This window comes from Phacochoerus africanus, chromosome 12, assembly GCF_016906955.1.
Source record: "Phacochoerus africanus isolate WHEZ1 chromosome 12, ROS_Pafr_v1, whole genome shotgun sequence".
Taxonomy (NCBI): Eukaryota; Metazoa; Chordata; class Mammalia; order Artiodactyla; family Suidae; genus Phacochoerus; species Phacochoerus africanus.
The window spans coordinates 60271926-60290147 of NC_062555.1; the positions used below are offsets into that span (position 1 = coordinate 60271926).

The window sequence follows — 18222 nt, forward strand, 5'->3', positions numbered from 1 at the left end:
TCAAAAAAGAAAATAAACACAGCCGTGAATAGTCCTTAATTGTTTCATTAAAAGGTATCTACAGATCACTCATGTTTGTCTTTTGGGACAACGCATGGAACAGTCTCATATCCACCAATTGTACTTCTATCCTTTCCTAAATTGAGCCTATCATACTTCATGTCCCATTAGTAATATTATACAAGCTAGGGGTCGAATCGGAGCTATAGCAGCTGGCCTACACCACAGCCATAGCAACATGGGATCCAAGCCGCATCTGTGACTTATGCTGCAGCTTGCGGCAATGCTGGATCCTTAATCCACTGAGCAAGGCCAGGGATCAAACCTGCATCTTCACAGAGACAACAGCAGGTGCTTTACCTGCCGAGCCACGATGGGAACTCCTTGACCAGCTTATTTAAATTGCCTTCCTCTCCCGACTCCAAGGCACACCCCCCCCCCGCCCCGACCCCAGCCTTCTGATGCTATTTCCTCTATTCTTTCTTTCCCCTCAACTTCTAATAGGCTATATAACTTATTTATTTATTATACATTTATTATCATTTCCCTCCTTCTAGAATGTGAAGTCCATGATGTCAGTGATTTTTGTCTGTTTTATTCATTAATATATCCCCAGGACCTACAATGATGCCTGGCATTTAATAAATGAATAAATAGAAGAACAAAGGAATTAATAAATTGTATGAATGATGCACATTCACTTTACTTCCCATTTAACTACAAACAGTGCTGAAGTAAATACCCTTATACACATGTGCTTATGACTTTATTTTTTTTCCTTTTGACAGCCATACCTGTGCTATGGATCAAATCAGAGATGCAGCTGAGAACTCTGCTACAGCCACAGCAATGCTGGATCCTTAAACCACTGAGGAAGGGGTTGAACCTGCAACCTTATGGACACTCTGTCAGGTTCTTAACCTGCTGAGTCACAATGGGAACTCCTATATGTGCTTATGGCTTGGTCTTTATGCGTCTATGGCCAGAATGCTTCCAAAATGGAAAATTTCCTACAATCATCAGTGAGTATTCTTCTCTTTCCCTGCCTCCATTTCTCAGTCACCTGTAAGGGACTTTCAAAAATCTCTTCCCATCTTATTATTTTAATTTTCATTTTTCTGGGGAGTTGTAAACTTGAGCACCACTTCATATATTTGTCAGTTATTTACATTTGCTCATCTGTGAACTGGTTATGCAAACGTTTCCTGGTTGTTGTTCCTGCCATTTCTAATATGTCTGTAAGTGTTATTTGTATGTGCATATATATATATATATATATATATATATATATATATATATATTACTTGAATATGTAAAGAAAAAAATGTTCAAATTTATTACATGGTGGTCAATTTATGAAATTTTTAGATGATAGCTATAATTTTATATCATTAAATATGTATGTCTTTTTTGTAGTTTCTGGGCATTTAGAAGTTAGATACTACCTTCAAATTGTACATAGTTTACCATTTGTTTTCTTCTAAGAATTTTCTTTATCTGTTACATTTATGTCTTGAATGCATCTGGAATATATGTTGTATTTTAAAAATATAGGAAAAAACTGGGATTTAATTTCATTTCCTTCCAGGTGGAAAACCAGCTATGCCAGTACCATATTAAATAATGCATCCTTCTTTCACTGAATTGACTTTTATTATATGCTACAGCCTCCTAATTACTTACCTAAGTGTCTTGATTCTCTATCTTGTTACATTAACCTATAAACCTGGTGTGTACTAATCTCATTTTTTTTTTAAGGAAAAAAAAATTGATGAAAAACAGAGGGAATACAACACAACAGATCAAAAGGAATAGGAGTGTTCAATCTGAGGCTGAGTTAGGAAACGGTTTTAAAGCAGTAATGAATATCCATGCTGTCACTGAACATGATATTTTCATTCTGCCCAGAATATAGAAATAGTAAAATGATTGTTCTGTTTCCTAAAATGGCTGGGCCAATCTTGGATACATTTTTTATGAAGAGTTATTTTAATTCTATGCAAACTTGTCATTTTTCATTGGGCCTACGCTTGGGTTGTTTTGAGGAATATTGTGTGAGTTGGGGTTCTCCAGAGAAACAGAACCAATAGGATGTGTATAGATATAGAAAGGAATTGGCTCCTGCGATTGTAGAGGGCAACAAACCCCACATTTGAGGTCTGGGTCTGTAGACTGGAGACCCAGGAAATCCAACAGGGCAGAAGAAGTCCAAAGGAAGTCTGCTGGTGAGTTATCCCTGGCTTGGGGAGGCTGATCTTTTTTGGTTCTATTCAGGTCTTCCACTGATTAGATGAGGCCCACCCAGGTGATGGAGGGTAATCTGCTCAAAGTTCACCAATTGAAATGTTAACCTCATCTGACAACACCCTCCAAGTCGACACATAAAATGAACCATCATGAATATTTAAGATTATTTTTTATCCCAAAGCTAGATTTTATCCCTAAGAAAAGTTTTACTCCTAAGAAAAGTTATCAATAAAAAAATATTCTTATTCCTGAGAAAGTTAACTTCCTAAGAAAAGTGCTAGATATCAGGCAAGATTTCAGGGTCAAAGAAAATAAAAATATAAGCTTACTTCTACCCTGACTCTATTAACTGTAAAACCATTTAACATTACAATCACTGCAAATCACAGGCAGGAGGCAAAACTTGTTCAGAGTTTATTCATGATCATTCTTTCCATTACCACTTACCTTTTAAATCTCTGCACCTGCACTTCAGTGGATGTGGAATGAAATTGGTGGCCAGCTCACTGACCACTGTGGCAGCATGCCAACTGTGTACCTTTGTCTACTGCATGTGTGAATCTGAATGCTCCCTACTCGCCACTTCCCCAACTGGGGACTTGAAGGTCATCTTTACAGTAGAGTTAATAAAACCTGTGAGTCTCAAAATACGAGTCATGGAGTTACTTATCATAGCAAGGTCAGTTCTAGGTCTATTAAATAATTCAGGGGTTAAATGGAAGGGACTAATTCTCTTTTCATAAAGGCTACATAAAAAAGGCACTCTGACATTCACACAAACAGTTAAAAGCAGATTTCCAGCCTCGTGGGCTGTTTGGCCTGGCTATCTCTGCAGAATTTACCTGGTGTGTGATCAGAGTCTGGACTCAAAGCTTCAGTAGGAATTCTGCTGCCAATGGCCCAATCCAAGTCATCTTGAGAGTCTTGAGTAAGACTGCAAGCCGTGGTCCAGTTTCCTGAAGTTGTTTCAAAATTGCAGCTTCCTGCTGTGCTTGTGTACTGGCCTAAGGGAACAAAATGTTAGTGGAATTTTCTGGAAATGGATGTCACACTTGATGTTACACTAGATTTGTGATGATTTTAAATTGGTATTTGCTTATCCTATTTATTTAAAAATTTAAAGAGCCAGGGAATTTACACTCATTGGACCTATCAGTTGTGCACTGAAGCTTTTTTAAATCACAGGGTATATAAGCAGTGCATGAATACTGGCATTTAGCTACTAAAGATTTATACAGAATGACTAATAACATTTAGATAATAGATAAAACTATGAGTACACATGAACAATGTACATAACATCATGATACTTTACTACAGATAATTCAGGTCAGAAAAATCAATATCTCCAGGTGTCTGGATGTTTAATTCAGCCCTTCTGTTCACTCTGACGCGAAAAGCATAGCCCATGAGAGAGGACAACTCATTAATGAAAGAAAAGGTGCCTTGAGGAGAAGTAGTCCACTGTGCAGTAGGAAACCCTCTCAGCCTACGACAACCATCACCCACGCACCACACTTCAGAGCCAGTCACTAAATGTGAAAGAAGTCCTTTTCTGAAAGTGTTTGATTGATAGCTCATTAAAAAATTAAGTTGTTCACAATGAGAAAAATTACTCAATAATAACTGAATGTCTACTACCTAGTCATCTGTGGAAAGTGCCATCATTATACCCTGATACCTGCTTTCATTTCTCTTTAATTTTCTTTTTGCATAGCAGTTATTATTTTTGAGCATTCACTGTAAAAACTGTGTTATAGAGACAGAGTGAATTACTGGATAGTTTAATCAGTGTGAATCAACTTAGATTGTCATAGACTTTTTTTTTTCTCTTTAGAAAGATGAAGGTTGTATTATATTTAACATTTATTCTCCAGATGGTTTCTCGTTCATAACTTTTGCTTAACATAAAACTATTATGAGCATATATAGAAACTCTTCGTCAGAGGAAAAATGTGCTGTTAAAATGGATGCCAAACATTCGGCAAACAAAGCTTTAATATTTGTATAGAAGATTTTTCTGGATGTCTAAGAGCATTTTCACAAAACAGCAGTCTTTTATTTCTCTAGCATGATTACATCTTGTTTCTAAAAACTAAAATCAGTTCTAAAGATGTCCATCTCCTTCGTTCATTCTACATGACTTTAGGATCCATTGGTTTGCATGTGCTTATTTCTGGATTCTATATATCTTTTTTTTCATGCTTATCATGCCACTATTATGCGATACAGATAAGTTTACATCATGTTTACACAATATAGGTAAGAGTGAAAATTTTGGTTCTCCAGGTGTTTAGCTAACACAACAGCAAACATGCAGACTCTTCCAGTGTTACAAAGAAGACTGTCATTATAGGATCTTTAGAATGAAGTCTCATACAGTTTCTGTGAAACTGACTTCCTGACCCACAGGCCCTATGATAATTATTCGATACCATTTCATATTCTCTGTAACTACCCTCCTCCCTCCTGCTTCACTTTATTTAATATATGACCTTATCTTTAACTCAAAAGATAACTACACAACCAGGACATATTCTCTTATATTTTAGTCTCTCTAACTCAAATTATGTCACCTTTCTTTTTTGGGGGGGTTCATCTTGGCTTATGATCTCAAGGACTTAGACTCTATTATTAGCATTCCACAGCCTCCATTATTCCGAAGTTATATAACTTCTCCTCGTCTTTCAATCTCACATTCTCTATAATTCCTTCTTATAGCTTGCCAATTCAGCTAGGGTGTCCCTCTTGTTAAAAAATTACATATACATCTGCTTTAATTTCTCCCTCTCTGTATCTTTACTCCTTCTTTCTCATGACCTTTCACAATTTTGTGCAAATGACCTATAAATCTACAGCCACAATGAAACACAGGTGTACAACTGTTTGCTGAACATTCCACGGGAATACATAATCATCACCTCAAAACTAACTAGCCTAAAATGAACTCATGTCTTCTTTCTGAGATTATTAATGTCAAAGCATGCATCCTCCTTCTCTTTCTAAAGATTCAACCTCTGAATTTATCTTCACTGCTACATTCTTTATTTCCATATCTAATCTATCACTAACACCTGTAGGTTCTCCCTTTGAGAACACATTTCATTCATTCTCTTCTTTGCAGTTCCATAGCCCATATTCCAGTTCCACTGGTTTAAGCCTCTGCTTCATGTTAAGCCTCTTGCTTTAGTGTAGCTTCCTTCTGTCAACCTTACAAACTGAAACCAAATTAATCACCCTGAAGACTGCTCTCATGCTATTTCCATTGCTCAGAGTATTCAGGTGTTCACATTGTTTGGAAATACCCTCAAGATCTCTAGCCTTGACTACAGTAATGTTTCTTTTGATGCAAAGCATATATTAGACAGAAATCTGTCTTGGCTTCACAACTGCCTCTACTCTAACCAAATTTTTCAGAAACTTATCTCTTGAATGGAAATGGACTTTTTTCAACTTTAATGTTGAACTACGTCTCTCTCACTCTCGTATATTTTCTCTAGCAATTGGATGCTCACATGTCAGTCCTTCCTTCCCTCTCTTGTTCAGACCAGTTTCCTCTAGGAATTCACCCTCGGGTTTCTGTTTGAAGAGTGAAATAGCCCTCACCATTGCTCCAGAGGTGGCTCATGGTTGGTTTACAATCACGATACAAAGTTCAAATATTTCTTGTCTTGACTAGATTAAGATAATCTCAGGATGCAATTCTGGACAATGAGACTTACTAGGGAAAAAACACCTAGGAAAAGTTTTCCTTATTCTTAAAAATAAATGAAAAGGAAGAAAATCTATCTGTCCTTTCTTAGGATATCACTACAAGGATGTGATGCTTGGGACTGAGGAGATTACATGGGGAACTGACTTTATAAGAAAGTCAGTTACCTGAAGTTGGCAGAACATAAAGAATGAAAGTGGGCACATAGATCTACACTTTTGACAAAAAAAGTTACCAAATAATTCTAGAGCTCTCCTGGTTTTGAACTTCTTGCTATTTGAGAGTATACAGTTTCCTTTTTGTCTGTATCAGTTAGAGATGGATGCACTTAGTCCCAAGTAACTAAGAACACAAATAATAGTTTAAACAGACAGGAATTCACTTATCTCAATTAACTATATGTCAGGAAGATGTCAGTTTAAGGCAGACATTGTGGTTTAAATATGCAGTTATGAAGCATATGTTTTCCATCTTTACTTAAAAAAAAATTTTTTAAGGCCATATCTGTGGCATATAAAAGTTTCCAGGCTAGGGGTCAAATCAGGGCTGCAGCTGCTGGCCTATGTCACAGCCACAGCAATGCCAGTTCTGAGCCACACCTGCAAACTACACCCCAGCTCACAGCAATGATGGATCCTTAACCCACTGAGAGAAGCCAGGGATTGAACCCTTATCCTCATGGACACTATGTAGGGCTCTTAACCCACTGAGTCACAGTGGGAACTCCTCCATCTTTCCTTTCTGTCATCTTGTCATCCTCAGGCTCATTCATGCTCTCAAGATGACTGTTATGCTTCCCAGAATCTCAAATGTTCAAGGTGTTGAAACAGGAATAGGGGAAAAAAAAAAAAAAAAACGCCAAAAAAACAAAAAAAAAACACCTTTTTTTTTTTTCTATTCTGGTGATTTTTCTTTCTGAGAAAGATACCATCCCCAAATTCCCATGTGTATCTCACTGGCCTCTGGTAGCTACACACAAGGCTGGAGAAGATGGTGTTTGTGGCTGGTAATGATGCCCCCCCCCCCATAAAATTGGAGGTATGTTTTTAAGGGAAAAAAAAGCAATGGATAGGCAACTATCAGGGACTTCTAGGCTCTCTATACCTGTCAAAGTTGGAATTTCTTCTCTAAGCATTTTAATTAATATATCTTCTCTCATCCATTTCATCTAGCAAAGCCTACTCTTCCTGAATGTCCAACTTATGTCCTGTTGTTCTCCTTCCAAGTCATGCCAATTCTCAGGGTATTTGTGTATTTTTTGATTTTTTTATTTACAAAAATAAACTCAAAATGGCCAAAAGACTTACATATAAGACAAGACACCATCAAACTCCTGGAAGAGGACATAGGCAAAACATTCTCTGACATCAAGCTTACAGATGTTTTCTCAGGTCAGTCTCCCAAAGCAACAGAAATAGGAGCAAAAATAAACCAAAGGGACCTCATCAAACTGACAAGCTTTTGCACAGCAAAGGAAACCAAAAGGAAAACAAAAAAAAAACAATTTACAGAATGGGACAAAATAGTTTCAAATGATGCAACTGACAAGGGCCTAATCTCTAAAATATACAAACAACTTATACAACTCAACAGCAAAAAAGCCAACAATCCAATTGAAAAATGGGCAAAGGAGGGCATTCCCATCATGGCTCAGTGGTTAACGAATCCGACTAGGAACCATGAGGTTTCGGGTTTGATCCCTGGCCTCGCTCAGCGGGTTAAGGATCCGGCATTGCCATGACCTGTGGTGTAGGGCGCAGACGCAGCTTGGATCTGGCATTGCTGTGTCTCTGGCGTAGGCAGGCGGCTACAGCTCCAATTAGACCCCTAACTTGGGAACCTCCATATGCGGCAGGTGTGGTCCTGGAAAAAGACAAAAAGACCAAAAAAACAAAACAAAAAAAAAGGGCAAAGGACCTGAAGAGACATTTCTCCAAGGGAGATACACAGATGGCCAACAAACACTTGAAACAATGCTCAACATCACTGATTATTAGAGAAATGCAAATCAAAACTACCATGAGATACCCCCTCACACCAGTCAGAATGGCCATCATTAATAAGTCCACAAATAACAAGTGCTGGAGGGGCTGTGGAGAAAAGGGAACCCTCATGCACTGTTGGTGGGAATGTAAGTTGGTACAACCACCATGGAGAACCGTATGGAGGTACCTTAGAAATCTATACATAGAAGTGCCATATGACCCAGCAATCCCACTCTTGGGCATATATCTGGACAAAACCCTCCTTAAAAAGACACATGCACCTGCATGTTCATTTCTGCACTATTCACAATAGCCAAGACATGGAATCAACCCCAAATGTCCACTGATAGACAACAGGATTAGGAAGATGTGGTATATATACACAATGGAATACTACTCAGCCATAAAAAGAATGAAATAACGCCATGTGCAGCAACATGGATGGAACCAGAGACTCTCATACTAAGTGAAGTAAGTCAGAAAGAGAAATACAAATACCATATGATATCACTTATATCTGGAATCTAATATACGGCACAAATGAATCTTCCCACAGAAAAGAAAATCATGGACTTGGAGAACAGATTTGTGGTTGCCAAGGGGGAAGGGCAGGGAGTGGGAGGGACTGGGAGCTTGGGGTAAATAGATGCAGAATGTAGCCTTCTGGATGGATTAGCAATGGGATCCTGCTGTGTAGCACTGGGAACTCTGTCTAGTCACGTATGATGGAACACTTAATGTGAGAAAAATTATCTATATATGTATGTGTAACTGTGTCACCATGCTGTACAGTAGAAAAAACATATGTATAAATAAATGATAAGAAAAAGAATAATTATAGTTGTTACTATTCATTTGGAAAGTTAGTCTTTATTTTTCACTCTCACCTTAAGTGTTGTTTATCACCGAATTACTATAAACCTTTCCATGTGATTAGGTATTATTGAACTGCACTAAATAAGCCATAAGTGGTCCTATACTAATTATTGAATGATAGATGATATGAGGACTTTGTAATATTTCTTGATGATTAATAGATATCAATAATTTCAAAATGGCTACTGCTTTAGAAAAAATATCTTTTAAAGTATCATCTTTACCATGATACCATGAATGGATTCAAAGCATTACTGATACTCTTTTAAATAACTGGCATTTTTCCATTGGTATAATATTCAGCCATATGGTTGTATGGTCAGTACAAATATTAATCAACTCATATGTTTTAAAGAGATGGCTCCATGATTATTTTTAATTCTCACATCCACATAGCTACCTTATTGTGCCATACCATAATACATAACACAGGACTATGAAATAATTGCTCCTCATTGTGAAATGGCTTCTTGGAAAACTTCATTGAGAAAGATTTTGGAGAACCTGGATATAGTGGGAAAGAGTGACCTGACTGACTAGTGGTGGTCATCACTGTAAGAGGCAAGAAAGAAAGTATTCACCCCACTCTGTGCAGCCCTTGTCTAGAACAGAAGACACACTTCATACATGTTTTAGTGGCAATTTCCTTCCATGAAAAAAAAAGGAGCCTCTTTTTGAATGTAACTGTTTCTTTTACAAAGAACCGATCTCACTTGTTATAAGTCATGCAGGTTTGCAACAAGAGGTAGAGATGTAAAAACAAAATTTATCTTTGCTCATAACCTACAGTAAAAATTTAGTCCTAGGAATAGCCACATTTATTGTCTGAGAAGTATAAAGGGCATGTAAACAAGGCATTCACAGTGACTGACAAATTTCAAGAGAATATAAAGATAATGAAATGGAAGAGGCTAACATTAATCCTAAAAGCCTGAACAAATACATTCTTTATATTATTGAATTCTCAAAGCACTCCCTATGTTACCATTCCTACTATATAGATAAGGAAAGTGAGTTTCTGAGAATTTAAATAATTGCTCAACAAGTGATGGTCAAAGTCAAAAAGAAGACTTCAGTTTAATGCCCCCAAAGGTCAATCCTTTCCTTATATCTATCCAAAGGTCACTGTGAAAATGTTGTAATTTATTCCATTATCCTCAATAGATTCTCTGCCTGCAGGAATCCAGCCCTGATGCCTCCAATATATCCAAAAGGCCATCAACATAAAATATTGATGGAGTCGATTTGCAGCATCAATGCGTCACTTGTTTATCTCTGGGTCCTGTGCCATGTTCCTTCTGGGTATGAACAATATCCATCAAGAGGTTTTAAGAAAGCAACCATTTCATCTCACAACATGTTACTTTTATTTTAATAAATTCAAATACTCCTTGCAGCTGTTCATCAACATTGTAGGCAACACTAACAGACATGAGTATGCAACTGCCTTCAGTTTCTAATTCTCAAAACTGCCTCTGTGTTTTTCATCAATACCTCAATTAGCTGTGGGAAAACTAAAAACCATATAAGGTACTCGGAGAGAAAAAAAAACTGACTGAAGCAAAAAGAACATGGGCAATATTCACATTGGAAAAAGCACAACACCTGTAACTCTTTCTAACGTTTTAAACTCTCTTTTTATATTTCACATACATGTGTACACACATACACATCCATTCTTCTTACGTCCTCCCCAAATAAGCTGTGCTAACTTTATTCCTGATAGTACTTGTCACAACTAAAAACTAACCAGGAATCTTTTCATTGACTAACTACTCTTTTAAAACACAAAGAACATTTTAAGACATTTTTTCCTCCAGTTTTTTTTTTTTTTCCTCAGTAGAAAGTGAATTTCTGAAGCCTAATACTATGTCTTGTTCATTTTCATGTATATTTAGAAAGTCAGCCCTAGCCCATACCAGGAATAAATGGAAGAGTGTAATTTCTATATAAACATTTTCAGTGTACATTTTGACATGAGAGGAAGATAATTTACCATCTGTAGTAGGTTTTCTACATGCCTCTGATAGCTGTCTTTGCCCCACACTCCATTACATATGTTCAAGGCCATCATATTCAATTTATATTTCCTTTAGAACCTTTATAAATCTGGCCAAGTTTTTAATGTTTTACTGGTGATTATTAAATGCTCTACTTGTTATGTCTTTCTGGGAAAACGGTGATTTCAAAATGTTTCAGACCATTATTTTGGAATTCCACTGAAATCAACCTTATAGGAAATATCAAAAATATACACATATTCTGGCATACTTAAAAGAAGCTAGAAATACCACTAGGAAGTATTATTTAATGTATTTTAGGTTTCATTTGAGAAGATACAGTTTATAAAATTAAGATAATACTGTAGTACAGAGTACAGTTGAAAAAAGTATCAATCACTTTTTATTTTCTGTTATGCCTGATTTAAAACTAAGATGGATTTTTAAAAATTAAAAATTAAAAAAAGTAAAATTAAAAGATGGGATGAATGTTGAAGATAATTTGCTAAGTAAAATAAGCCAGTCACAGAAAGCCGAATACTGCGATTCCACTTGTATGAGGTCTCTAAAGTCATCAAATGCATAGAAACAGAAAGTAGAATGGTGGCTGTCAGGGAGGGACTGGAAGGGTAGGGAGAATGGCAGGTTATTGTTTAATTGGTACAGAGTTTCACTTTTTCAGGATAAAAAACAAAGTTCTGGGGAGGGGTGGTGGTGTTGGCTGCACAACAATATGAATATACTTCATACCACTGAACTGTAAGGACGGGAAAACTGTAAAAAGAGTTGAATGGTCAATTGCATGTAAATTTTACCACAATTTTAAAAAAAATAGCAAATGCAAAAAAGAGCAAACGACCATTTCAGAAGCACTGCTGCAGTATCATCCTAAGGAATAAAAATAATGTTGAGCTAAAAAGAAACCTTTAAACACAGCTTACGCAGTACTCCTTTCCAGCACATGTGCAATATTTTCCCCTTGAGAGGTGGAGTCTATTCCCTTTGTCTCTTTGAATCTAGACTAGACTTTGTTGTTTGCATGACCTTTAGGAAGAACCAGGAGTGACATTCTGGAATTTCTAAATCATAAATACTCACGCTATTTTAATTCAGGCTCTTGGAATGTTTGCTCTTGGAACATTCACCTCATTAAACAAAAGATGCTGCAGCAGCCATTGGCTATGACTGTTGCCCCAATGGGGAGCCCTGAGGGAACTCTAGGTGGAAACAACAGGACTCCAGCCATCAAGCCCTCAGCCACAGCAGCGGCCCCCAACAGTGCACCTTAAGGGGACCCAGGAAGGAAAAGCACCGGATACTGGCCCCAGATGGCTGAGGTGCCTATCAAAGGAATGGGTTCAGTGAGCTCAGACTCTTGCATCTTCCCAAATATAGAAAAGCACCAAATTCATCAACTTGAGATGTCTGGTTTTCTTCAATTAAGAGTAATCTTTTCATGTTCCCACAATCTGGTCTTTGTTACCAAATTCCTATCTATCCTACCTTAGTTCCAGGGAGCACTCCCAGAGCTATCTGAGAGGCTGCCTCCAGGGCTTACATCCTCAGAAAGTCTGCCAAATAAAACTTAATTCCCAACTTTTAGGTGGTGTATTTTTTTTTTAAATCAATACATGGTAAAAAGCCAAATCCCATGTAAGATATCTGACTAACCTGTGATAGCCACGTTATCTAAAGCTCAACCCACATGGATGACCCTAGAGGTTGAGTCCATGTCAGATGGAGGAACCAAAGAAACTACATGTGCCAAATGTGGATGGGAGAAAGCCATTTTGGAAGTGACCCTCCATTTCCAGCCATACCCGTTTGAGCCCTGTGAATCAGAGACAATCTGCCTAGCTGACTCCTTCCTGAATTACTGACTCACAAAACTGCAAGCAAATGAAACTCCTTTAGGCCACTACTCCTTTAGGGTAGTTGATTATGAAGCAACTGGTAACTCCAACCCATAGCCTATATGGTATCAAGATTCCATATGAATGCTCATCATTAGGACATATGACAAACAATTACTTGGATTTAAATATGTGCTCACATTTTAAAATTACATGCTTGGGAATTCCCTTATGGCATAGCGAGTTAAGAATCTGGTATTGTTTCTGCAGTGGCCCAGAACACTGCTGTGGCGCAGGATTGATCCCTAGACTGGGAACTTGCGCATGCTGCAGGTGCGTGAAAAAGAAGATACATAAGTAAATAAATTTAAAAAGAAATAAAATTACCTACTTGGTTTTATTTTTTTAATTTGTCTTTTTTTTAGGGCTGCACCTGTGGCGTATGGAGGTTCCCAGGCTAGGGGTTGAATCAGAACTGTAGCCGCTGGCATACGCCACAGTGACAGCAATGCCAGATCCAAGCCATGTCTTTGACCCGAACCACAGCTCATGGCAACACTGGATCCTTAACCCACTGAGTGAGGCCAGGGACCAAAACCTGCGTCCTCATGAATATCAAATTTGTTTCCACTGAGCTGCGATGGGAGCTCCACATACTTGGTTTTTGTACATGACTTTAAAAATCAGTTGAATTAAAATTTGAATTAAAATGAGTCCTCATCTAGTCCTCTTTTTCCAGTGCAATGTAACTGATAAAATTAACTATAAAACTTGTATTTATTCAAAGTGCTCATTTTTTTTGCCTCATCTATAAAACCAACCATTTGGGGAGGAAAGGAATGGAAACAGTAATGAAAACTAATGAAGAAATGTAAACTGCCAGTTCAGTTTCTGATAATGTTAATTTTGACTCTGCACACAGGTCTATACAGTGGCGAAATGGGAAACTTTTGTAAGGTGATTTGCTGTAGTTTTCAGTATGAGAGTAAAAAGGATGAAAGGGCTGCCATTTAAATATTTGCATAGAGAAGTTGGAAAGACATTACGGCTATTCTAAATCCACTCTAGTGCATGAAAAGAACGTTTTTTCGCAGTCATCAATGCCAATATGTTACTCTACTAGTAAAGTGAACATCTGTGCTAACTGGCTGCATTAGAACAGACAAATAAACTTACCACAGTGAGCTTCGTCAGACCTATCAGAGCAGTCTGGTTTATAGTCACAGACAAGGTGGGATGCGATACACTTCTTGTTGTGGCACAAAAAATCAGTGGCTTCTGGGCAAATCTCAGAAGTCTCTCCCACTGAAGAAAAACAAAATCACAAACACAAACATCATTCTATCACACTTTAATTACATTTGAATACTTCTTTTAGTCTTGTTATAGACCCCACACTCATCTGATAAGTTAGAGATTTTAATACTTGTCCAGGGAGAGTTCCAGACAGCTTCCCTCGCTTCATCCCACCTGGAATTGTTTAGCAAGTAATATAGACTGTACTTCCAAAATACCTCTTCATCAACCAAGGGCTGACCATTGTCTAGTATATAAAGTCACACTCCTAATCAAGGCATTAACAATCTTTTGGTTTTGGTTCCAGTTTAGTTTTACAGGCTCTTTTTCTGCAACTCTTCTCTTGAGCACCTGCAGGTAAACTTTATCCCAGGACTGAGGACTTCACAAATATGCCACTTGCTCTGCATTTTTCCCAGTGTTCACAAATGCTGCTTCCTTTCGTGTACTGACCATTCCCTCTTGTGTTCCTGGTGGTCTGCTCGATCTCAAGGAAAGGAGGAAAGACTCAAGGAAATGACTTACCTTTCTGCCCTTGTCTTGACTTTCTCTTTGCCATCCAAGCCTTGGGCTGAACACTCCCTTATCTCCCTTATGGTGCCTAAGAACACTTTTATTTCCATATCAAATGCTTACCTGGAGTTCCCACTGTGGCTCAGTGGTAACAAACGTGACTAGTATCTATGAGGATTACGGGTTCGATCCCTGGCCTCATTCAGTGGGTCAGGGGATCCAGCATTGCCTTGAGCTGTGGTGTAGGTCGCAGATATGACTTGGATTCTGTGTTGCTGTGGCTGTGCTGTTGGTCAGCACCCGAAGCTCTGATTTGAACCCTAGCCCTGGAACTTCCATATGCTGCAGGTAGTGACCCTAAACGAACAAACAAACAAACACCTAGTTTACTTTTTCTTCCCCCACAGCATATGAAAGTCCCCAGGCCAGGGATCTTATCCGAGCTACAGCTGTGACCTACGCCGCCGCTGTGGCACTGCTAGATCCCTGACCCACTGAGTGCCAGGCTGGGGATGGAACTAGCAATGCCATAGAGACAAACCAGATCATTAACCCACTGCACCACAGAGGGAACTCCAACCCCTTCTTATAAGACCTATTTACATGTCTTTCTTTCCCTCCAGACTCTAAGCTCCTTTGACACAGGATTCTTTGCTGTGTTTTCTTGGGCTGAACAAAGCACCTAATATACAATTCATGCTTTTTAAATGTTGGTTACAATACCTGAAGGCATAATGGTTTCATCTATAGGGGACATAGCAAAGAAAATGGACCTAGAATTTTCAAAGCAATTCACATACTTGCATATCATTTCAACTGATATGAAGTCTAATGATAATACTTCAACAGCTTCAAAGTGAAATCCATCGAGGTCTTAAACTTTTTTAAAATCAAATTCAACAAATTAAATAAAGCTCAGCAATTCTTTTGTTACATAGACTACTACAGGTTCAGGCTAGTGTGTCTGAGGTGGGGTGAGTGACTCCAGGCTAGGCTAGGCAGATTTTCAGGAAGGAAATTAGTACAAATCTACAGATTTGATAAAAGTGCATTCCCACAGTTTTTAAATCATCCCCATAATAGCTAAAACTTGAATAATTTTCAGAAAAAAAATTACCAGCAAAATATAGTCTAAATACAAAGATTGAAAAGAGAGTATCTATGGAAACAGCAAATATTTTGGCTATGGGTATTGGTAAGATCAAAAAATGAAAGGTCATGTACTTTGAGTGACTTAGAATCTTTGCCACGTAATTTTAATTAACACTAGTGAGAATTTACAATTAACCTCGAGCAGTGTGTGGACACTTTTTGGTATGCAAGTCTATTCATTGGAGATTATTTTATTTTTCTATGCTACAGGCTGTGGAGTCATAATTACTCCACAGGGGAAATGTTTTTTTGATTTATAATTAAATAATTGGTTCCATAGTCTTTCTAAAAGATATGACTAAAATAGACTACATCTCTAAAGGAGGCTTCTTTTCTTAACAATATAGAATAGAAAAATCACAAAGAGAACTGAAGTCAGTGCTTTGAATTATAGTAAACTGAGCATAGACTGGAATATCTATGGCATAAGAGTTACACCAAGAAAAAATAAAAAGAGACTGCAATCCTAAGAAAAGTAGATCTTCTTTAAGGCATGGATATAGTCAGTTAGACTACTGTTAGCATGGTAACTAGAAATTAACAGTGAGGATGTCTTGTATGTGTTTAGCCATTTTTAATCTCTTCATTTAGTCAAAATGGTAAAAGCAGTACCTATTGGCCTGGTGGATACATATGTGAAATGAAAGATCATTTCACATATTACACAGTTAATGATATGAGACTGGAAAGAACACTGGTGCTCAGAAGTGAAAGTTGAAGATAATCTGGCTGGCAGAATATGGCATATGAAACCTACTAGATTCCATATGTATTTAATATGTAGAGTCCTAAAGACCTAAAAGCAATGGTAATCTGAAAAGTCATAGAAAGAAGAAAAGGCCTGCAAAATAATGCAGCCATAAGAAATGAATATTTAATCCAAGAAAAGCAAGAGGAATATACAGGACTAATCCACTGTGGGTCTAAACGAACAGTCACCAAACTCAAAGTGATGCCAACTAAAATTACTCTTTGAAATGGAATTTATGGTAAAGAAATCCTTGCCCATATAAACCTGCACTAAATGGTTTGGGTTAAAACTGTTTTGTGCACGGGATTCATTACACCCAGAAGTAGGTGTAATCATTCTACAGCTTATATTTGCGGACACACACTTGTTTCATCATCTTCTTCAAGTATCCATATGCTCTGAGATGTCAGACAGTACCTTCCACACTGGCACCCATTTTTGGAAGCACCTTTATTTCTCACGCAGAATATTAGCCTCGGAAAGATACAAAGGTACCTTTGTATCTAGTGGCCATCCTTGCCCGTCTCGGAAGACCATGTTATTCAGGTGATAATGTCATGTCTTCCTGGGCTCCTCCTCATTGTGACAGTTTCTCTCATTTTGCTAGTTTTTGATAACTTTTACAATTTGGACAGTACTGGTCAAATTATTTTGTAAGATTTCCATTGGAATTTAAATTTCCCCTCATATGATAATATAGGATTAGAGGTATAGGGGAGGAAGACTATATGATTCATCATTGTTCATGGTGACCTTGTCCCCCTGGCTGATGCAGTTCTTGTCATGTTTCTCCACTTTTTATTTTATTTATTTATTTTTGGGGGCAGGGGCGTATGGATGTTCCCAGGCCAGGGGTTGAATCAGAGCTGCAGCTGCAGCCTACACCACAGCCACAGCAACACCAGATCCCTAACCCACTGAGTGAGGCCAGGGGTCAAACCCACATCCTCACAGAGGCAATACTGGGTCCTTACCTCACCAAGCCTCAACGGGAACTCCATGTTTCTCCACTTTAAACTTACTTATTTTTTTCCATCCCTTTCCACACTATACTCTTTGGAAGGAAGTCACTCTGTGCAGACCATACCCTTGGAGTAGAGATCTATGCTTCCCTTCTTGAGAGCAGAGACTCTACATACATGACTTGGAATTTATGGATTAATTAAATGGATTAGTGGATTAGTTCTATATATTCCTCTTGCTTTTCTTGGATTTCTCCCTTTCATATGGGAGATTTGTCTTTCCCATTCACATAGGTATTTAGTCATTTGTTTATATCACTATGGAATCAAGGATATTTATTTTATAATTTGAGTCATAATACAATGTTATTTTATTTTATTTGCTCAAATTATTTCAGTTCTGGTCAAAAGGAGCTCTTTTAGTTGGCTCCTGTGTCCCTTTGACATACTCTTATAAAAGCAGCTTTTCATTTTAATTTTTATTTTATTTTTTCACACTGCTTTATATTTTAGCACCATATGTTGCTTCAGGCTTATCTTGTATATTTTTTGACCCAGTCCTAGAATCAGCCATCAGCCATTTCTCCAAGAAGCCCTGGTTCCATTTACTGGAGAAGCGGTTGGCAACAAGTATCTGGGTACCAGGTTGCTCCCTGCTACGAGGGTGGCATTGTTTCTATGCTATGATAACTTGAGGAGTCACGCCATTTTTCAACTAAAGGTAATGATCAGTTTTCTCTCTTCAGTTAGTGTCTTTCCCTATGTCTCTGTTCTCTGCTTCTGGAACTCCTATTAAAAGTGCTGGATTCACTTATTTTATCCGCCATGTCTCAGTTTCTGTTCTGTATTTTTTCCCCTTGTTTTACCTTGCTGTG

General features: G+C 37.8%; 1 protein-coding gene across 1 annotated transcript in view; it reads right to left on the reverse strand.

Moving 5' to 3' along the window:
* Positions 1-18222, reverse strand: part of MALRD1 (MAM and LDL receptor class A domain containing 1) — a 600618-nt gene that overhangs the window by 188722 nt on the left and 393674 nt on the right. The window contains exons 31-32 of the mRNA XM_047755391.1: positions 13850-13978; positions 3090-3251 (exon numbers count right to left, since the gene is read on the reverse strand). Coding sequence (XP_047611347.1) covers positions 3090-3251; positions 13850-13978 — 291 coding nt within the window. The remainder of the gene's footprint in view (positions 1-3089; positions 3252-13849; positions 13979-18222) is intronic.